This window comes from Chionomys nivalis, chromosome 4 (assembly GCF_950005125.1).
Source record: "Chionomys nivalis chromosome 4, mChiNiv1.1, whole genome shotgun sequence".
NCBI lineage: Eukaryota > Metazoa > Chordata > Mammalia > Rodentia > Cricetidae > Chionomys > Chionomys nivalis.
Window position 1 is genome coordinate 102,235,901 of NC_080089.1, and position 18,179 is coordinate 102,254,079.

Consider the following 18,179-nt stretch of genomic DNA (forward strand, 5'->3'; position numbering starts at 1 on the left):
CAAACTGCAAGTAAATCTATTCAAGCATCCTGAGAATTCGGGTATGTTTGGGGCAACATTAGAGTAGTAAACAGAAGCAGGGATGAACTATGACGGAGGCTGTTGCTCCTCTCCTACAGCGGCCCTGAGTTGAGTTCCTGTGCATCAGCTCAAGAGCAGTGTGGTCCTGCCTACTATCATTGTTCTAGGCTCTACCAAAATCCCATCAGCTTGTGTTTTCCAATAGATATTACTTAATGCACAAAAAAAGAGAATGCTCCAGTTAAAAACATGTCACACCTTCTAAGGTCCATGGCTGCTTTTCCAGTCAGCTAAAACTTTGGAAGCCATCCCAATTCTCTTCACCTTGAAAAGGGTTTATGGTGTTCAGAATATTCTAATTTGAAATTAGTTTGCTGAGTAGATAAATGCCATGCACATTTTCATAACCCTCTTGTTCTATACAGACCCGTTTGGTTCCTGAGAGTTGGCATGTCCCGTTTCTGGATGGCTTAGACTGCAGAGGTGTGAGGAGATGCCAGTCATTCAGAAGGTCAAATTTGGCAGTGTTGGCTCTGACTGGAGTTGTAGACTTTGGGAGCTTGGCATGGTCAGTGCTCAGTTGTACATCTTGTGTGTTAAGACCAGAGGGTTGTAAGGGGTGCACAGGGGTTGTTTGATATTTAAGTGTCCCATGGCGAATGGGCCTCAGGCATGGAGCTGTTGGATAACAGTGTTTGGCAGAGACCTGGCCTCATCCTCCATTGCTCCCACACGTGTCCTACAAGTCACCCTCTTCGAAAGAAGTATTTCCCTGAATTGGTTCTGAGGCGTGGTCTCGCGATAATGGGCAGCAGACCCATTGCCATCTGTTATAGGTATTTTGAAGCCAAGGTGCCCAGTGATGCTGTTTCTCGACTTAAGTTCAGCCTTACTATATTTAGTCAACTTAGTTTTTTCCCATTTCTACTTTTTGGAGACAGAAGTCATAAATCTAGGGATTTGAGGTCTTAAAAAGTTTTAATTTGTCTGTATGTTTGTATGTGTGGTGCCCTGGGAGATCAGACGAGGGCGTCTGATCTCCTGGAGCAAGAGTTACAGGCAGCTGTGAGCCACCCATTTGGAGGGCTTGGAACTCAACTCTAGCTCTTGGAAGGAACAGCCTCTTAACTGCCAACCCATCTCTAATGCCAGGGGCTGACTTTTCAAAAAAATGAATGATTTACAGCAGTCTTCACACCTACTAAGGATTAAAAATATGACCCAAAATGCTAAAATATTTTAATCACCAAGTAACTTTTTAAAATGTACTATACTTACCAACACAGAAAAAATAGACATTTTCAAAGTATCTCTTCAACCAAAGTTACTCAGAAAAGCCCCTGCTTTAAAAGCCCTCTTAAATATTGCTCAGCAGTTTCCTGAGATGACACAGAATCTTCCTGAGCCTCGAAGCACCCCTTTAGGATACATGAAGCTGACGTGCACCTGAGTACAGACTGGCTGTCTCTCCCAGGTCTCGTGCTCCTCAGAAGGTTCTGGGAGCTGAACGCATGCAGTTGCCCGGGAGTGGTGGCAAAAAGGGTTCTAAAGGAAAAAATACTGCCCATGGTTCGTGCTTCCAGATTCCATGGACAGAGATACCGAAAGAAAATCTGAACACACTCTGCTGGCCTCTGGTGTAACTACTTCCCACACATCCACACACAGCTTCCTTTCTGAAGACCAACATTCCGCCTGGCGGCGCCATCACTGCCAGCTGCAGAGCCAGCTATGAACCGGGTGAATGTTTCAGAACTCCAAGACACTAAATGTCTGATAAAACAGATGAACGTTAAAGGGGCAGCTTGGAAAAGAGCAGAGGGTTGCAATTTAAAGTTTACATGCATACGTTGCTAAAATATCAACGTCAAAATTATGTCTCCATTCAACATTTCAAAACACATCTTTCAATCTTCCATCTCCTAATGGTAATAGTTCCAACTATCATTCTCAGAGTGCTGGGATTGTCTGTCAGGAGTCGTCAAGTAAACCTACAAGATTCACCTTAATACCGTGAGTGTAGGGGTTGAGGTACCTGATCGTCTCCAGCCACGGGCTTGTTCTTCCTCCGGAGCAGCCATCCAGAGGCTGGTGTGCAGCCAGTTAAGCACCTCAGAGTTCAGGAGTGGGTTTGGTTCAGAGTCAGACCATGGCTAAATCCCCAAGGCTGTTCGATCGCTTCATTTGCCATGTGCAAACGTAGCTTTGGTCACCCCTTTCCCGTGTTTAAAGGTATAGAATCTGCTTCTGGAAAGACTTGAAATAGCATCTCGGCCCCGTCTCAGTGCACTTGAAAGGCGTTTTTTATCTTGAAAGAGCTTTGCTGCCTCCGACGCGTGCTCTTTGAGGATAGCTCTCTGTGGCTCTGAGACATAGCTGCACAGTAGAAGAGAAGAGTGTGAGGAAGCCCTCCCGGCCCCCATTTCCCTTTCTTCCTCACTGCACCCCCTCCAGGGTAACTTGTAAAAATCTCTAAAGTAGAGGTTTACATTGGTTTACTGTAGTGCTTCTCAACCTACCCAGTGCTGCAACCCTTTAGTACAGTTCCTCCTGCTGTGGTGACCCCCCAGCTAATTCCATTGCTGCTTCATAACTGTAATTTTGCTACTATTATGAATCGTAATGTAAATATTTGATATGCAGGATAGCTGATATGTGACCCCAAGGGGGTCACAACCCACAGGTTGAGAACCACTGGCCCGGCAGAAACTAACAAACTTAATGTCTTGAAGTATGCAGAAGTGTAATTCCAGTGTCAGAATTTCCCCTTCGTGGAGCACATTCCATTCTGGATTTCCACGTGGTTGGTCTTGCTAATTACTGACACATTTGGTTCAGACAGTGCCTCACTTATTTCCCAGTTCCTCTCGCCCTCCCCACCTCTCAGTAGATACTTTTATCTTCCTCATAACTCTTAGCATGGTCAGAGTCTTCCACGGCTTGTAGACAGCTTCATGACCTGCAGTCCACACTTCTACTACCCAGGGTAAGTTTCAGGGGACAGCGCCACCTTCCATAGTCATCCTCAGTGTTTGTCTGGTGTTGGGCTCCGTGGATGCCACCCTCCCTCCCACCTGTCTACCATCTGCCCTGCAGAAGGCAGGTAGGTGTGTTATGGACAACACATCACAATAGAACTGTTTTGGGGGGTGCATAACAAGTCCTGTGGTTAGGAGTACCCCCAACAACAAGCAGCTGAAGCAACAGCTGCTGTCCTCCAGTCTTGTTGCCATGGTTCTCATTTGGGTACAAAGAGAATGAAGTATAAAGAGGTGACAGTGGCGGAGCTGCAGCTGTACCCCACCATCCCTAAGTCTAAGGCCAGGGTGAACGTGCACTGAATTAGACTTTTACTTAAGACATTATTGCAAATTCAAAATTCTTGGAATTGTGGTCAGGAAGAGTCAAGATCAGAACTGTGGAATCCATTCTGGTCTGCTTTACGGCCACCCTGCTCCCTGTGAGATGTACCCAGCCTCTCACGAACACCAGTGTGCAGAGAACGAGCACAGCGGGAAAATGCGGGGAAGATGTGGATTTTCCGTGTCTTGAGTGCATGCACACCCTGCCCTCTGCCTACCTCACACGGCTTCCTTTTCTTTCGTCTAAAAGGAGTGAGGTGGCAGAAACAAAGAAGACCATGCCACCCACAGACTAGCTCTGCCTGAGCTTCTGACGTGGCTCATGGTGTCCCTCAGTCCTTCCCACCTATGCTTCCGGGAACAAAGTTAACTGAGCATCCAGGCATAGGAACAGCAGCCATGGCTCAGCAGCTCCTGCAGCCTCCTCATACCTGCCCATTTCCACACTAAATATTACAAATTGGATTTTCCCAAGTCACAATTATCTATATGCATAGAACATGATTATTGATCATGAAAGAGGAATTTTTTTAATAGCTCTGAAGAGGAGGATAGTTGGAGACAGGTGCCGTGAAGGGGGATGGGAAAATGGGGGCGGATTTTTAACTGGGGGTATGTGATAATATGAGGGGAGGGGAGGCGAGAGAAAAAGTTTTGAAACAACATACAGGGACATTTCATAAGTGTACATATATGTGTGTGTGTGTACATATACGTTTTGTGTGTCTATATTTTAATGGGCTTACAACATGGGGTGATGGTGCTATCCCCAAGAGCTATGCCCCATCTAGCAAAAACCACAGTCCAAGGCTAAGGAAATCCCCCCATTTGAGTTGCTGGTCAGGAGAATACAAGTTTCCCTAACAATATGAGCTATTGCCGATGTTCTTGGTTGCCTATGGAAACTGAAGTTTAGAGCCTATTGCTGAGAAGCCATGCACTTTGTACACGGGACTTGGAGGAATTTGGCCGGAACTGGTCTGGAAGCAGCCTTCCTGAAGAGCAGCTCTCAGTAGTAAAAGGTGCTATGCAAGCTGCCGAGAGGAGCAGTCCTACCCACTGCCTGTGAGCCACAATGACTGGGCCACCAAGATATCCCGGATGTGCAGTAATGGCCCCCCTTTGTTGGATGACCAATAGTTATCTAACTGAACTTAAGGCCTGCTCAGTGGGAGAGAATTCACGCCTATTACTGTAGACCAGGCCACCTACCCGTGGCTGGAGGGGTCATAGATTCCAGAGGAGAATGTTCTACTGAAATTCCCTTAAACTAATACAATTTCTAACCTAAATGTTTATTTTTATGCCGATAGAAGAGTGTATCACTCAGCCTCACCAAACAAGCTGCTTTCTGCAGCAGAGACTGCTATAAAGATCCATAATGCTTCAAGTGCAGAGAATAAGTCAGTGGGGTACCCAACCCAAACAGATCCATCTGCAGTGCAATCCCTGTACCTCTCAGGGAACATCGTGAAAGAGAGAGTGGGGAGATTTTAAGAGCCAGAGGACCAGGGTGCCTGCTCCTACATAGTGCCTCCTAGACATGGCAGTGGAAATTCAACCATGATCTCTCAACAGTGTGCTTGCAGGAACAAGTCCAGCATTCTGACAACAGCTGAATGTCCACGTGCATGGGCAAACTACACAAGCTCCCGTCCTTGGGTGAAGAGCTGCAGTGGGGGAAACAGCTTCCTCCAGGGACAAGCTCCCACAGAGGTTCTCCAATCCTGAGTGATCAACCCTGCACACGTACATATGGCCAATGTTAAGTGGACCCAGAGGTTGCTTATGTGTGTGTGCATGTGCGCATACAGTGTATATATGTGTCTAACAAGAAGTCGTGGATTTGGAAGGAGTTGGAGGCGTGAAGCGATGTAGGTGCAGTTCTTGTGAATGAGATTCTCTAAAGACTTAAATTTCCATGTATTTACACCATGCATTTTTATCATATTCATCCACCACTACCTTCCAATTTCCTCTAGTACCCCCATCCCATTTTGTTCCCAACTTAATGTCCTTTTTTGTTATTAATAATCCTGAGCCCAAGTAGTGCTGCCTATATGCGCATGGGTATGCAGCCATCCCTGCATGGGACCTGTGCACCCCGCCATCCAGGGGCAATTCCCTAAGGAAGAGTGACTCCCTCCCTGCAAGGGATTTCTTTTGAGCTAAAGTGCACTGCTCTCTCTCTGTATGTCATTCTCCTTCCCCCTCCTTTATTACTTCACCTTTCTTAGCTTTGTTAAGGAAACAACACCTAGAGAGAGTTTGTTTCCAAGCACCCGTGTAGGGCAGCTCACCTGTCTTACTCCAGCTCCAACACCTTTGACCCCTGAGGGCGCCAACACTCATGTGCACATACTCACCACCAGAGATATGTGCATATAATTAAACATCTTTTTTAAAAAATCATTAGGTTGGCAAAACTTTTAAGCCCGACACTGGTACCTTTTTCTCAAAAGGGTCAAATCAAACACATTAAAAGCCTTTATGTTGCTTGATTGATTTATATGTGTGTTCCTGCGTGTGTATGTGCACCCGTGGATGCACGTGTGGATTTATATGTGTGTTCCTGCGTGTGTATGTGCACCCATGGATGCACGTGTGGATTTATATGTGTGTTCCTGCGTGTGTATGTGCACCCATGAATGCACACGTGGAGGTCAGAGCACACCCTCTGGAATTGGTCCCCAGGCAGCATCTACCTTCTGTTTGAGACAGGGTCTCTCACTGACTGGTAGTAAGTGGCCTATAGGCGTCCAGGTCCCATTGCACCTGCCCCTCATGTGGGTTCTAGAGATTCAAACTCAGACCCTTAGTGTTTACATACTGAGCCCATGCCTTCTCTTCGAGTTTCCTTTTTCTACTATGTTATAGATGGGCATATCTGTATTTGCTAAAGCATTTGATAAGGATCACTTGACTACCTAGTGTGTTGTTTCTGTTTTTCCTGTTAATTCTTGTTGAAGGAAATTCTTTGTTGATTGGTAACTCCAACCACAGGCATTCTGGGCAGAAATAAGGATGAAATTATTCGATTTTTCAACTTGAGCCCTAGTAAAGCTTGTAGAAAGCAGGCTGTGGCATGTTCTAGATAAAAACGGGGGACAGAGGGGACTAACTGTAGATCTCCGTTCTTTGTGGTCACAGATTCCCCATCTGTGCAGATAAACAGGAGACGGCTATGCTATACTTGATGACTGGAGGCACCGAGCTGAATGACGCAGATAAGGCCGCTTCTATTTAGAACTCTCTTGATGGTAATATATCGTGCACTTTGGAAGGCAAACATGCGGCAGATGTGCCCTTCATACGGCAGTGGTGGCTGTCCATTTTTACTATCCACCCTTTCAGGCTCTGCTTGCCCCTGTTTGGGAGTCTGGCACAGTATGTAGGTGACGTTGTGTCTTTTACTATCTTGGAGCAGAGCTAAGTGCTTACACAAAGCTATCCTGCAGTCTCGCCCTCCAGCCATCTGTCTTCATGGTTGCTGGTGGCGAGTGTAGGGGCCCTTCTCCATCTGTTATGGAACAGCTTCTGCGTGTCTTTCCCAAAACCTCTGCTGCAGACTGATCTAACGGTTCCAGTGTGGGTCCCTCTCAGGATGGCGGGTATCTCCAGTGCAGGTCCCTCTCAAGATGGCGGGTATTTCCAGTGCGGGTCCCTCTCAGGATGGCGGATATTTCCAGTGCTGGTCCCTCTCAGGATGGCAGGTATCCCCAGTGCGGGTCCCTCTCAGGATGGCGGGTATCCCCAGTGCGGGTCCCTCTCAGGATGGCGGGTATCTCCAGTGCGGGTCCCTCTCAGGATGGTGGGTATCTTCAGTGCGGGTCCCTCTCAGGATGGTGGGTATCTCCAGTGCGGGTCCCTCTCAGGATGGCGGGTATCTTCAGTGCGGGTCACTGTTAGGATGGTGGGTATCTCCAGTGAGGGTCCCTCTCAGGGCATCCAACTGGCTGCACCTGGTGCCTCCCAGGCATTTCATCCTCCTCAATCCTGTGTTCTTTCTTCCTCCCTCCTCTTGAAAGGCCGAGGCAGGGAGCTTCAGAGCACCTGTGTGGCTGCTTTCATCACAATTTGTGGTTAGAGAAGGCCTGGGGAGTCCTGGGTGGTTACACCATCAGGGAGTTCACAGACACTGGTATAAATTTCACACCCCCATTCCTTGATGCCCCAGCCACTTGACTATTTTAGATTCAGGGGAGAAGCTGAGCCTCTTGTGTATCTAGGACACTGGAGGAGAAATTACCTGTCCAAAAGTCCTGTGGATCCTCTTTTCCCCACTCATCTTGCTCTTCCAACAAAGCAGTTTCTAGAATTGCCTCTTGAGTGTGTAGTAGGTTGGCTCTTGACACCTGCCTTTGTGGTCTGAGCTGGCTACATATTTGTGAAGCCCAGTGAAGAACAAAAATTCAAGCCCGAGTCAAAAGGCAGAATAAAAGCTTTTTCTTCTTCTATGGATGTCCCCTCTCCCTGCCCATGGCAATTTTTCATTTGTCATTTAACACTGAGCTCTGGCACGGGGAAGCACAACCCTTCTGGTGACCCCATCCCACGTCCTGGCCTGCTATCCTCTAGACAGATGGCCAGAAACTGAGGCCCTTTCCTCCATTATCCTAGCCCCTGGATACACAGTGCCCGAGAATATCACCACCTTCTTGCCAGGAATGCTGATTGGAGAAGAACAAAGACAAATGTAGGGATATCACCAGCTCAAACTGGTTCCCAGTTCAGAGTGCCTGGCCACAAGCCTCCTATGAAGAGAGCGGGGAAGAAAGGCCGAGCAAACCAGAAGATGCCACAGTGGCTGGTCCAGGGGAGGCAGCAGTAGGGAGATTGCAAGTGAGCACAGGCTAAGTCCCAAGTGAGGGCTTCATCTTTCCATCGCTTAGAAAACCCGATTTCAAAACTGAGAGCAGTTGCAGAGAACAATGCCTACACAGACAGCCCCCCCCCCGAATGCCTTGAGGCTGCTTTCGCACCCGCCACTCCTTCCTCAGCCCCTTTACCCCAGCCATAAGGTTTCCTCCGCCACACCAGAGTCAGTCAGCTCACTCATCCAGTCATAGCTGATCCCTCTTCCTCAGTTCCGGGCACTTACAGTAGGGGGAGCCCTACTCTTGTACCAACTTCATAGGTTGCTTCAGGCTGGACTTCAGGAAGTATTTGCTGCTGGACAGTTCCCCTGGATCTCTTACTGCTGTAGGGGAGCCGGAGCCTCCAGGCAGGTTTTCTGGGGATTCTTAGCACCTAGGCTGGGAATGCTTGGTGACCACACAGACTAGAATGCACACACTTCAGGGGAGGCACACTGCCAACTATGTCTAAGTGTGAGTCAGGTGATGGTGTTTGATTATGGCCAGTGTATTATTGTGTATTGGTTCACTGAAGCTTACTGCAGAAGTGCTGCTATCTCTCTGATGGTTCAGTAGGTTAAGACCTTGCTACAGAAGCTTGAGGACTGGAATTCAGATCCCCAGAACCCATGAAGGTGTGCTTAACAGTCTGCCTGTAATTCCATCATGGCAGGTGATAAAGACAGGGAATCCTGTAGCCAGACTTGCTAAAACATCAAGCTACCTTATGGAAGGAATTTGCATATATATATATATGAAGCAGGTCGATCAAGGAAGACATTTGATGTCAACCTCAGACCTCTACACATACGCACATGTACACATCCATGCACGCACACATACAACACACACAAGCAAAGACGCATCTAAGTCTGGTTTGCAACCATCATACATGTTATTTTCAGATTCTCTAGCAAGCTTCTCGTAAAGACATTCTTTCCTGCACACCAGGATGCCCACACGTTTCAATCACTTCAATGTATTGTCCACACTTAAATTTCCCCTGATGTTCTCCAAATCACTTTTATATAGGCTTTTTTTTTCTTCCCTCTGATCTAGGATCCAATTAAAGTTCACAGAATTACAGTTGGCTGCCCTCGCTTTAGTTCTCTCATTCCAGAACCCTTCATCCTTATCCCTTTATTCATGACATAAGACCTATGATCTAACAATTCCACGTCCTGGGGTTGCCCAGTGATTTCCTCCTCATTAGCCTCAGGTCAAACATTTCCAGCAAGAACTTCACACAGGTGATGCACTGCATGTTCCAATCCATCACCTCAGAATGTACATAACACCAGGACTGCGGGGACCACCCGGCACCAGCACCTGTCCACTAATGATTGTTGTATCCTGATAAACAGTCATTACGTTTGTAACTAGCATTATGATTACAAATTGAAGACTTTTTTTCTAATCCAACATTCTAGATGTATTATTTAGTATTATATAAAGAAAAGGTTTTTCTCCATCCTTCTTTTTGAGAATGTGTATAGATTTATAGATTTAAAGCATGCAGTGTGGGGCCAGCAAGATGGCTGAGGAGATAGTGTACTTGCTGTGCAACCTGATAACTCAAGATAGACTGCTGGATCCCACAATGAATGCTAGAGAACCAGCTCCCCAAAGTTAGTCTGCTGGATCACAGTGAACACTAGAGAACAGCTCCCCAAAGTTAGACTGCTGGATCCCACAGTGAACACTAGAGATCAGCTCCCCAAACTTAGACTGCTGGATCCCACAGTGGACACTAGAGAACCAGCTCTCCAAAGTTGTCCTCTGACCACCACACACACACACACACACACACACACACACACGCACCTTGATAATGCACATACCCTGCATACAGTACTGCATTAACTGAGCCACTCGGTACATTCTAATTCATCGCCTTCATTCTTTCTGGAGTTGTAGCTGTCCAAGATTAGGCCCATGGGAATCATGTCAAACCAATTCACTTAACCTTTTGACACGATACTGTTAGTTTTGTTTTTTCTTACTATGTTTTTACTTTCTGGAATAACTCCATTGTCTCAGGGTGGAATTGGAGTTTCCTCACCAGATCCTGGACATGTCGCAGGCACCAAGAAACCCTGGTTCCTTTGAATGCACAATGATGTTTAGAAATCAAGATCTGGCCACTGGGCATGCTCATTGCCACTGGGATGTCCCACTGAATGCTTTGTTTCAATAATTGAACGTGTCATTTAAAAGAATAAAAATACTATTTTGTTATTTCCAGATCAACTTGATGGATTTAAAAAACATCTCTTGCTCCCTTAAATCATAATATGTAAAATATATTTCTGTCTGGCTAAAATGGGCAAGGGGAGAGGGAGAAAAGGAGGGTAAAAATAAAGACTAAGGAGGGGTACACAACCACCTGTGAAATCACGCCAAACACACGGTACCTTTGAAACTGGTGTGGGCGCAGCTTTGGATCTGGAGGGCTGAGTCTGCTGCACTTGGCTTTGAAGTTGACAGGCGGATACTTGTTCATCCCACCTAGAGAGAGAAAACAGGCCCGGGGAAGGCCGTCAGCATGTCTGTCCTTTACAGTAGCACTTCATTTCCCAGCGTCCATCAAGATGGTCACCAGGCGTGAGAAACGTCTCAGGGAAATCCCCAAACTAAGTTTGGAGAGAGAGGTCTCTAGTGAATATATAGGCAAAGGCAAACAGCTTTTCACGGAGATGCCTGTCGCTCCTAAAGTCATTTAGCCATTATGAAAGAAAGTGTGAGCCAGTCAGTCTGAATAATCCTCTTGTCTCTGATAGGAACTAATTAGAGTATTTTATTTGTTTTTGTGGAGTATGAAAATGCAAAGGGAACTGGGTAGTCCCTTTATGGCCTTTATGTTAGCAACAAACTAAGTGCCTTTGGGTTTAATTCATCGCCTCACTTCAAATTAATTAAGAGTATTAATTTTTCATAACACTAAAGCATGCCTTAATCCACTTAAAAATGCAAAAGCTATTTTTTTACAGGAAAAAAATTTTTGAATGTTTTATACATGCCCTGAAGGCATGAAGTAAAAAAAAAGATTTGTTAAACAAATATCTTTCTGGAAAAGCCAGGCCCAGCACCGAGCACTTACAATGCTGGCCCTGGAGAGGCAACCTTAGAGGTACCTAGATCCTCAGGACTCACTGGCTAGCCAGCCAGCCTACTTGACAAGTTCCAGGCCACCGAGAATCTCCGTCTCAAAAATCATGGTGGGCATTGCCTGAGGAAGACTACTGAGGCTGTCCTCTGGCTCACACGCACATTTTCTCTCTCCCTCCACTCCTCACTCACACCCCTTCCTGGTGACGTAGGGCTCTTCCACCTAGCAGGCGTGTCCTGGGCTGTAACAGAGCCTGCCCTCAAAATTGCTATTACAGGAAGGGCAGTATGTGAGGCGATATGACCCAATACTGTGCCGTACCTGACCTTTAGGGTATTTTTTGTTTTGTTGTATTTTTCTGAGTGGCTTGGCCTGGCCTTGGGCTCACAACAATCCTCCTGCCTCTACCTCTCAAGAACAAGAATTACCTATGTACACTGCACCCACCATGTCTGGCTTTGGTTTCCATGTCTCCTGTGAACTCTAAGGAGAGAGTTGTTGAGCTGCTTCCCTAAGGAAATGTGCTGCCCTGGTGTGGTCCCTGCTTTGCTGTCTGCTTTGTAGCAGTGTGCCAAATGAATCACAAACACTCCGACGGCCTCCAGAACTTCAGAAGGGAAGCAGACAACACTATTCCTTAAGCCTGAATAGTGGCTCAAAGTAGGTGGCTAGTAATTCAGTTGTGCTGAAAGAGTGTGACCATGGGGGCCGTGGCGGAAGTGGCTTCCTGCAGTTCTGCAGCTGTCTGTTAGAGATGGTGCCTTCTAGATGTCTAGAAAGCCCCGGAAATAGGGAAGGTAGCTGCATCATAATCAGGGTTTCAGATGCTTTCTGTAGTTCCCATGAGAGCTACCTGCCCTTTCCCCGAGGGGGAGGTGCTGCCTCATCTGGTCATGTGATTGGGTGCATTAGCATGAAACATCAGGAAGGATTAAGGGGTCCCAGGAAGGAGCTCCCAGGTCAAGTCTTCCAATCTCGTGGGCCATCAAACCTGCTTCTTTTTATCAAGTGGTCTTTTGCTCATCCCTTGTGAAAGGCTTCCTTCAGGGTGACACCTTGCCCTTAGCTCATTTTGGGGGTTTCTGTTCCAGAACATTTCTAAATAAACTTCACTCTGGGGTCTCACTCTCCCCATACCTGTGTCTCTGAAACCATCTCATATACATGAATTTCCTGGGAGCTCAGATAAGATGAACGTTCTGGTTTAGAAGGTCTGGGTGGAGCCTGAACTCCGCATCCCTAACCAGCTCCGACTGTTAGTTCATGCCCATCCTGGATACACACCGGACAGGATGTGACATCAGCCTCATCAATAGTCTCTCTCGACCTGCACTCACCCACTTCGTGGTTTAATACAACAAGTTTGGGAACCAGCAAGCAGGGACTCAATCATCCTTTACCCTGTGCTTTCCCTTTTCTCTATCTGGACTCCTGGGGACAAAAACACAGAGACATCAGCCCACTGCATTTCCACTTTCAGTCTTGTATCCAGCCATGGCTCCTCCTTAGCCATCCTGCTGCATCCAAAATGGATTGCGCATTTTTCAGAATGCCATTTGTTTCCTTATGGGAGCCACTGGTTCTCACCACTGGATCCTAAGAGGCCACGAAGCTGGGAGACAGTTGTGCCACGCCCTTCGTTCTAACCGACAAAATGGCATCTCCTCACACTCCCAGCTCTGACTTTGGAACTTGTCAAAGCGAAGCCAAGAATTGTTTCATTCTTTCTTTGGCTTCTTTGTGTTAACTGTAGAAACCTCTCACTAAGGGCAGCATGCTAGCATCACGTGGCAAAGGTTCTGCTCTGGAGCCAGAGTCCAGGCTGTGACTTCACATCCCCAGACTCCACCTCTCCATGCAGACAGATGTGTGGACAGCTGCTTGTTATGATTGCTTCTCCATAGGAACCAGCGGCATAAAAAAGATGAGCCAGAAAATTAAATGCTTAGAAACCAGTGCCGTCCCTCCCACCCTCCATTATCACACATTTCCCTCTCTGACCCTGCAGTGCCCTTGAAGACAAACCAGAGGTGTCAAACCAAGGGCACGCGCCAGGTCATTGCCCTTCGGAGGATACCAAGCAAGTGCTAATGTACAGGAAGAGTTTTGTAAATATGACTTACGTCTGACAGAGTTTATAAAGGACTTCACAAACTTCACACTATATCCATGGTCAGGTTTATGAATCCGACCAAGCTGAATCAAGTGCTGGTCCACAGGGTGGCTGGCCAGGTCCTCCAGTTCCTTGTCATTCCAGTCAGGACCCAAGGAAAACACAAAGAGGGCATAGCCCTGGCATTTGGCTCGTAGGGACTCTTTCTTTAAGGTGTCCCCATCCAGGTGGCTGGTTTCCCCAGCCGATATCACAAATATGACTTTGTTTCTCCTCAAGTTGGGTGTGTTTAAAAAGACATTGTCCAGAGCCCACCTGAGGGCGTGGCCAAGGAAAGTGTCTCCGTTCAGCTGCTGCACTGCTTGCTCCACATGCCTCTTCATGAGGCGCTTGCTGCTGTAGGTGGTTAGGTTGAACTCACTTCTAACTGGACTCCTCTGGCTGTGGGGTAGGAAGTTGGGGTGAGCATGACTCAGTAGGGCCACCCTGTCTCCAGTGACAGATGTCTCTGGCTCGGAAGTGACCTCAAAGTGATCTAGCAGTGCTTCCAGGAAGTCTCTCATGTCTTCGAATTCTGCGCTCCCCACATGCCGGGAGCTATCCAGCAGGAACGCAGCATCCAGGTAGGACTGTGCCGGGGGTGGTTTAGCTTGTTCACAAGCAGCATCCGGCTTGCACGGGTCTGCAAACCAAATCGTTTAGAGTTACTAAACAGATATGGAAAGATTCCACCCTGGCTATTTGAGCATCTAGGAACTACATAGTCTTAGCGCATAAAATAATTGTCTTTAACACCGAGAGTAAGCGTCTACCACCAAAAGGTCCAGATCGGGTACCAACCCAGGAGCCCCTGATTCTGTTCCATACCACCAATTGTTTTAAGTTGTATTCGGTCTATAAAGTTTTAAGTGAGCAATTCATCTCCTACATTCTAGAACATACTGTAAGAACACACTCCTTAGCTGTTGACAGTATGCAGGCTAAGCCAAGGGCCTTCATCATTACATTAGCTGTGAAAAACTCCTCTGCTTTGAAAATTAAGCTTTAAAAGGCAATGGATCTCTTATTTCAATTTAAGTAAGAGTTCACAACTTCATGCCCCTTCTAAAAAAGCTCTTCCATAAAGTGGAGTCATTTTTATACATACGCCTCTCTCATTATGCATGCATAGCAAGAGAAAAGCAGAGAGTCAATTTTATTGAATGTGACCACAAAGAATGCTCAGAGGAATATGATAAATGGGAAGTGGGAGAATTCTAGAAGTCACTTAATCTATTTTCATAGAACCAACTGAAGCAGGAGAGGAAGTCATTACGAAGGATGCACCGTATTTCTAGAAGTTTCCGTATATGGAGTCTATGGCAGTTTCTTTTCAGCGTTTACTTATTTGTGTATACATGCGGGTATTCTAGGACGGCACATGTGTGGAGGCAGAGGACGACCTTCAGGGGTCACCCCCTCCTTCCGCCTGCGTCCTGGGGAATGAACGCAAGCTGTCACGTTTGGGGACAAGTACCTTTACCTGCTGAGCTACCGTGTAGGCCGCACGAGCCAGTGTTTTATTGTTAGATGGTTTCAGAAGCCACTTAATTTAGTTTAACAGAACTGACTGAAGCAGGACACATGAGGTTGCTGGATGGTCCCTTCGCCTGAGAGCTGGGATGCCTAGGTTCTTGTCACATAACAAACATGGCATCACCTTGGCCAAGCCACAGTTGAGCACAGTTCCTCTGCACAACTGAGGAAGTAGCTGTACCTGACTGGGATCAGGCTGACCCAGACACCCTTGCAAGGCTGACAGTAAATGTGATGTCTGAGGGGGGAGCGCATTCTTGAAAATCCACAAGGCAATGGACAAACGGGATAACAAGCATGCAGATGGAACTTAGATACCAGCATCAGCTATGAAGTGGAAAACTTAGACTAACATGAAGATTCTGTGGGTGTAGCAATCGTCCTAATTTCATACTTGCTCATGAACTCAATAAAGCTCTGCCTCTGTCCCTTCCTGAAGTTTAGTGAAATTTTATGACCCTGCATAATGCTCAGATGACAGAATCGTCACCTGTGTGCAGAGCAGTTTCTAAAACCAGGGACAATAGGCTGCCCATTTTCTCTGCTTTGTGGGGTTTTTAATTGCAGGAAATGATAGCCAAATATCTTCCATATATTTATATGCGTAGGAGACAAAACAAGGCATAGAGCCAAAAATCTCTCCCCAGTCACACGTGTGCAGTTACTGACTGCGGCACATCAGCACACAGCTGGAACTGACTTGTTCAGGGGTGCAATGAAGAATGGATAGGGCAGACAAATCCTAGTGCTTCACTGGTTTGGGGTGGGGTTGGGAGACAGGACCCAAAAATCCCGGTGCAATCCACAGAACTGGCTATGTGAGCAGAGAGCCTGATTCCAGGGCTGCAGAGGGAGATAGAGAAGGAACCTGGACACTGTCTCCCTCGTCGCAGAATCCCACTCTCCATGTAAGTTCATCTACACAGCAAATCCCAGCATCCCACTGACACACACGGAGAAGGCTTCAGACACCCTCTCCAGGTCCGAATGGAGAGTTTCAGGGAACAGAGTGAGGCTTGCTGTCTGCAAAAATGAAAGGTCCTTCAGGGCCGGCCTTCCTGGACTTGATCTGCGTGTGTGGCCCTGAGAAAAATATCGCGTCTCTCCGTTTGATTTCTCCCACCTGTACAGTGGCACTAATAATAGTTCAAGCATCGTGTGGTTGCGAGTCTAGAGAGATGCAATTTATGTGAACCAATTAAAACCATGCTTGGAGCATAAGAAACCCAATAGCTTAAGTCACAACTGTTGCCATCGTAGCTGGCATCATGCAGCGTCCTTAGAACAGTGCCCAGCCTATAGCAGCACCGTGGGGACGGCCTGCTGTCACAACCACCTGGAACTCCGTGGTTTCCACACGGTGACTGAAGCATCAAGTGGAGGAGGGGGAGACTGTTTCCAGCTAGACCAACAGTCCGGATAAAACACCACAACCGGAACTCCACACCTCTCTGATGCCTAACTCAGAGCCTATGGCACTGAAAACCAAATTACCACCCAGAAAGGAAACTGCCAGGTCGCCCTAAAGCCCTTTCTTGGGAGTTGTGAACACTTGAGATTTAGAAAACACATATAATATACTCAATAGCATGAAAAACTTGGCAAGGGGACAGACTAATGTTTTGTTGTTGCTATTGTTTTAAATTATCGCTGTTTCCTGGAAGCTGTGCTCAAGTGGAGGGGGCAGGAGAGTAACCCTTGTCCTGGGATCCATCATGGGGGCCCTGCGGGCTGAACTGAGAGGTTGCATCTGTGGAAGATGCAGTGTGCACCCCAAGCCCGACAAGGCCTGCCCCGGGCCCTGCATCTCCCTATGGCGGGGCTCCAGCTGCTTCTGCCAAGGGTGACTCAACACACTCAGCAGGCCTGATCAAATTCGCTTGTCCCCGTGGGTCTCACCATAGCAGAAAGTACACCGCTGGAGTTGCTTTAGCGCTGGCTCTGCGTCAGTCCCGGAGGGAACCACAACGACTTGGAATGTGCCGGTGTCATCAATCTAGAAGAAGCAGAAGCAAGGGAAAGAATTGCTGAGCAGGTTGGGCTTGTAGGAATCTTCCAGTGCGGCTCAAGAGCTGAGGTCAGGGGAGGGCAGCCCCACAAGGCTGCCGGGAGGGGCCCAGCTGGTTTTAACCTCGACTCTCCCCTTGAGCTGCCAAACAGGAGAGCTCACCATTACAAAGCAGTTACTGGCACTCAATGGGTGCCTTGTGGCTCAGCAGGGAGCACAAAACATTTTGTATCCATCACCCAGCTAGCCAGGGCATAGCCCCATCTTCATTCTTCATCTAGGGGGACTGAAGCGCAGAGAAATGATCAGCTGATCAGAAGAGACAGTCTACACTCAAGTTCATTACGGAAAAGAATGAAACTCCCATCCCCACCCCGCCTCCCCTGGCTTCACCCCAAGTCCCAGAGAACCAAGAAGCTGAGGGCTACTCTTTACGATGCCGTCAAATTGACAACCAAAATTAGCCATGCTATTGTTTTCCCTTTCTCTGATGAACTAGGTACTGAAACAGAGATGCTCAGACCCAGGCCCAGGTGGGTCTCCTCCCCGAACCATCTCAATCCTTTCGTGGCAGCAGTACCGTTAGCAGCCCACCTAGGGAGCGCGAGGGTGCAGTCTTGACTAGTGCCCTGGCACAAATGGCCCTATACCACACCGTTGGTGCTTTTGACTACAGTGTCTCAAGTGAACCACACCTTTGCTCCACCTGAACAGTGATGAGTGATTGAAGACCGAGCCAGGGCCAGCTCAGAGAGCATGGATAAGGATGCGCCAACTGACCACGGACTTGCCTGTCAACTGTGAGATGATTCGTAGATGAAGGGAAATTATAGTGGCCCCATTCTGTGACTGAGATGGGTCAGATGATGTTCTTAGTGAATCATCCTTAGACTCTAATAGCGCTCCTCTCTCTTTGGCAAGTCTCATTCCCATACATGGAGGTGCGATCATGGAGGTCCTGGTTACTCAGGGTTACACCATTTCTCTGAGCAGAGCCACCTGGACCAGAGCAGGACATGAACCAGACTGAACTGCTCTTTCAGGAGCCGAGAACTGGAGTCCTGGGGCTGCTGGACTGTCTAGAGACAAGAGTCTGCAGAGACGTGGGAGCTGGGGGCACATTCCATGTGGTGGG

General features: G+C 47.5%; 1 protein-coding gene across 1 annotated transcript in view; it reads right to left on the reverse strand.

Moving 5' to 3' along the window:
- Window positions 1–29: 29 nt before the first annotated feature.
- Window positions 30–18,179, reverse strand: part of Col6a6 (collagen type VI alpha 6 chain) — a 145,538-nt gene continuing 127,388 nt past the window's right edge. Inside the window, exons 35-38 of the mRNA XM_057768412.1 lie at window positions 16,936–17,032; window positions 13,472–14,143; window positions 10,654–10,747; window positions 30–2,397 (exon numbers count right to left, since the gene is read on the reverse strand). Of these exons, the coding sequence (XP_057624395.1) occupies window positions 2,202–2,397; window positions 10,654–10,747; window positions 13,472–14,143; window positions 16,936–17,032 (1,059 nt within the window). The 3' untranslated portion in view covers window positions 30–2,201. The remainder of the gene's footprint in view (window positions 2,398–10,653; window positions 10,748–13,471; window positions 14,144–16,935; window positions 17,033–18,179) is intronic.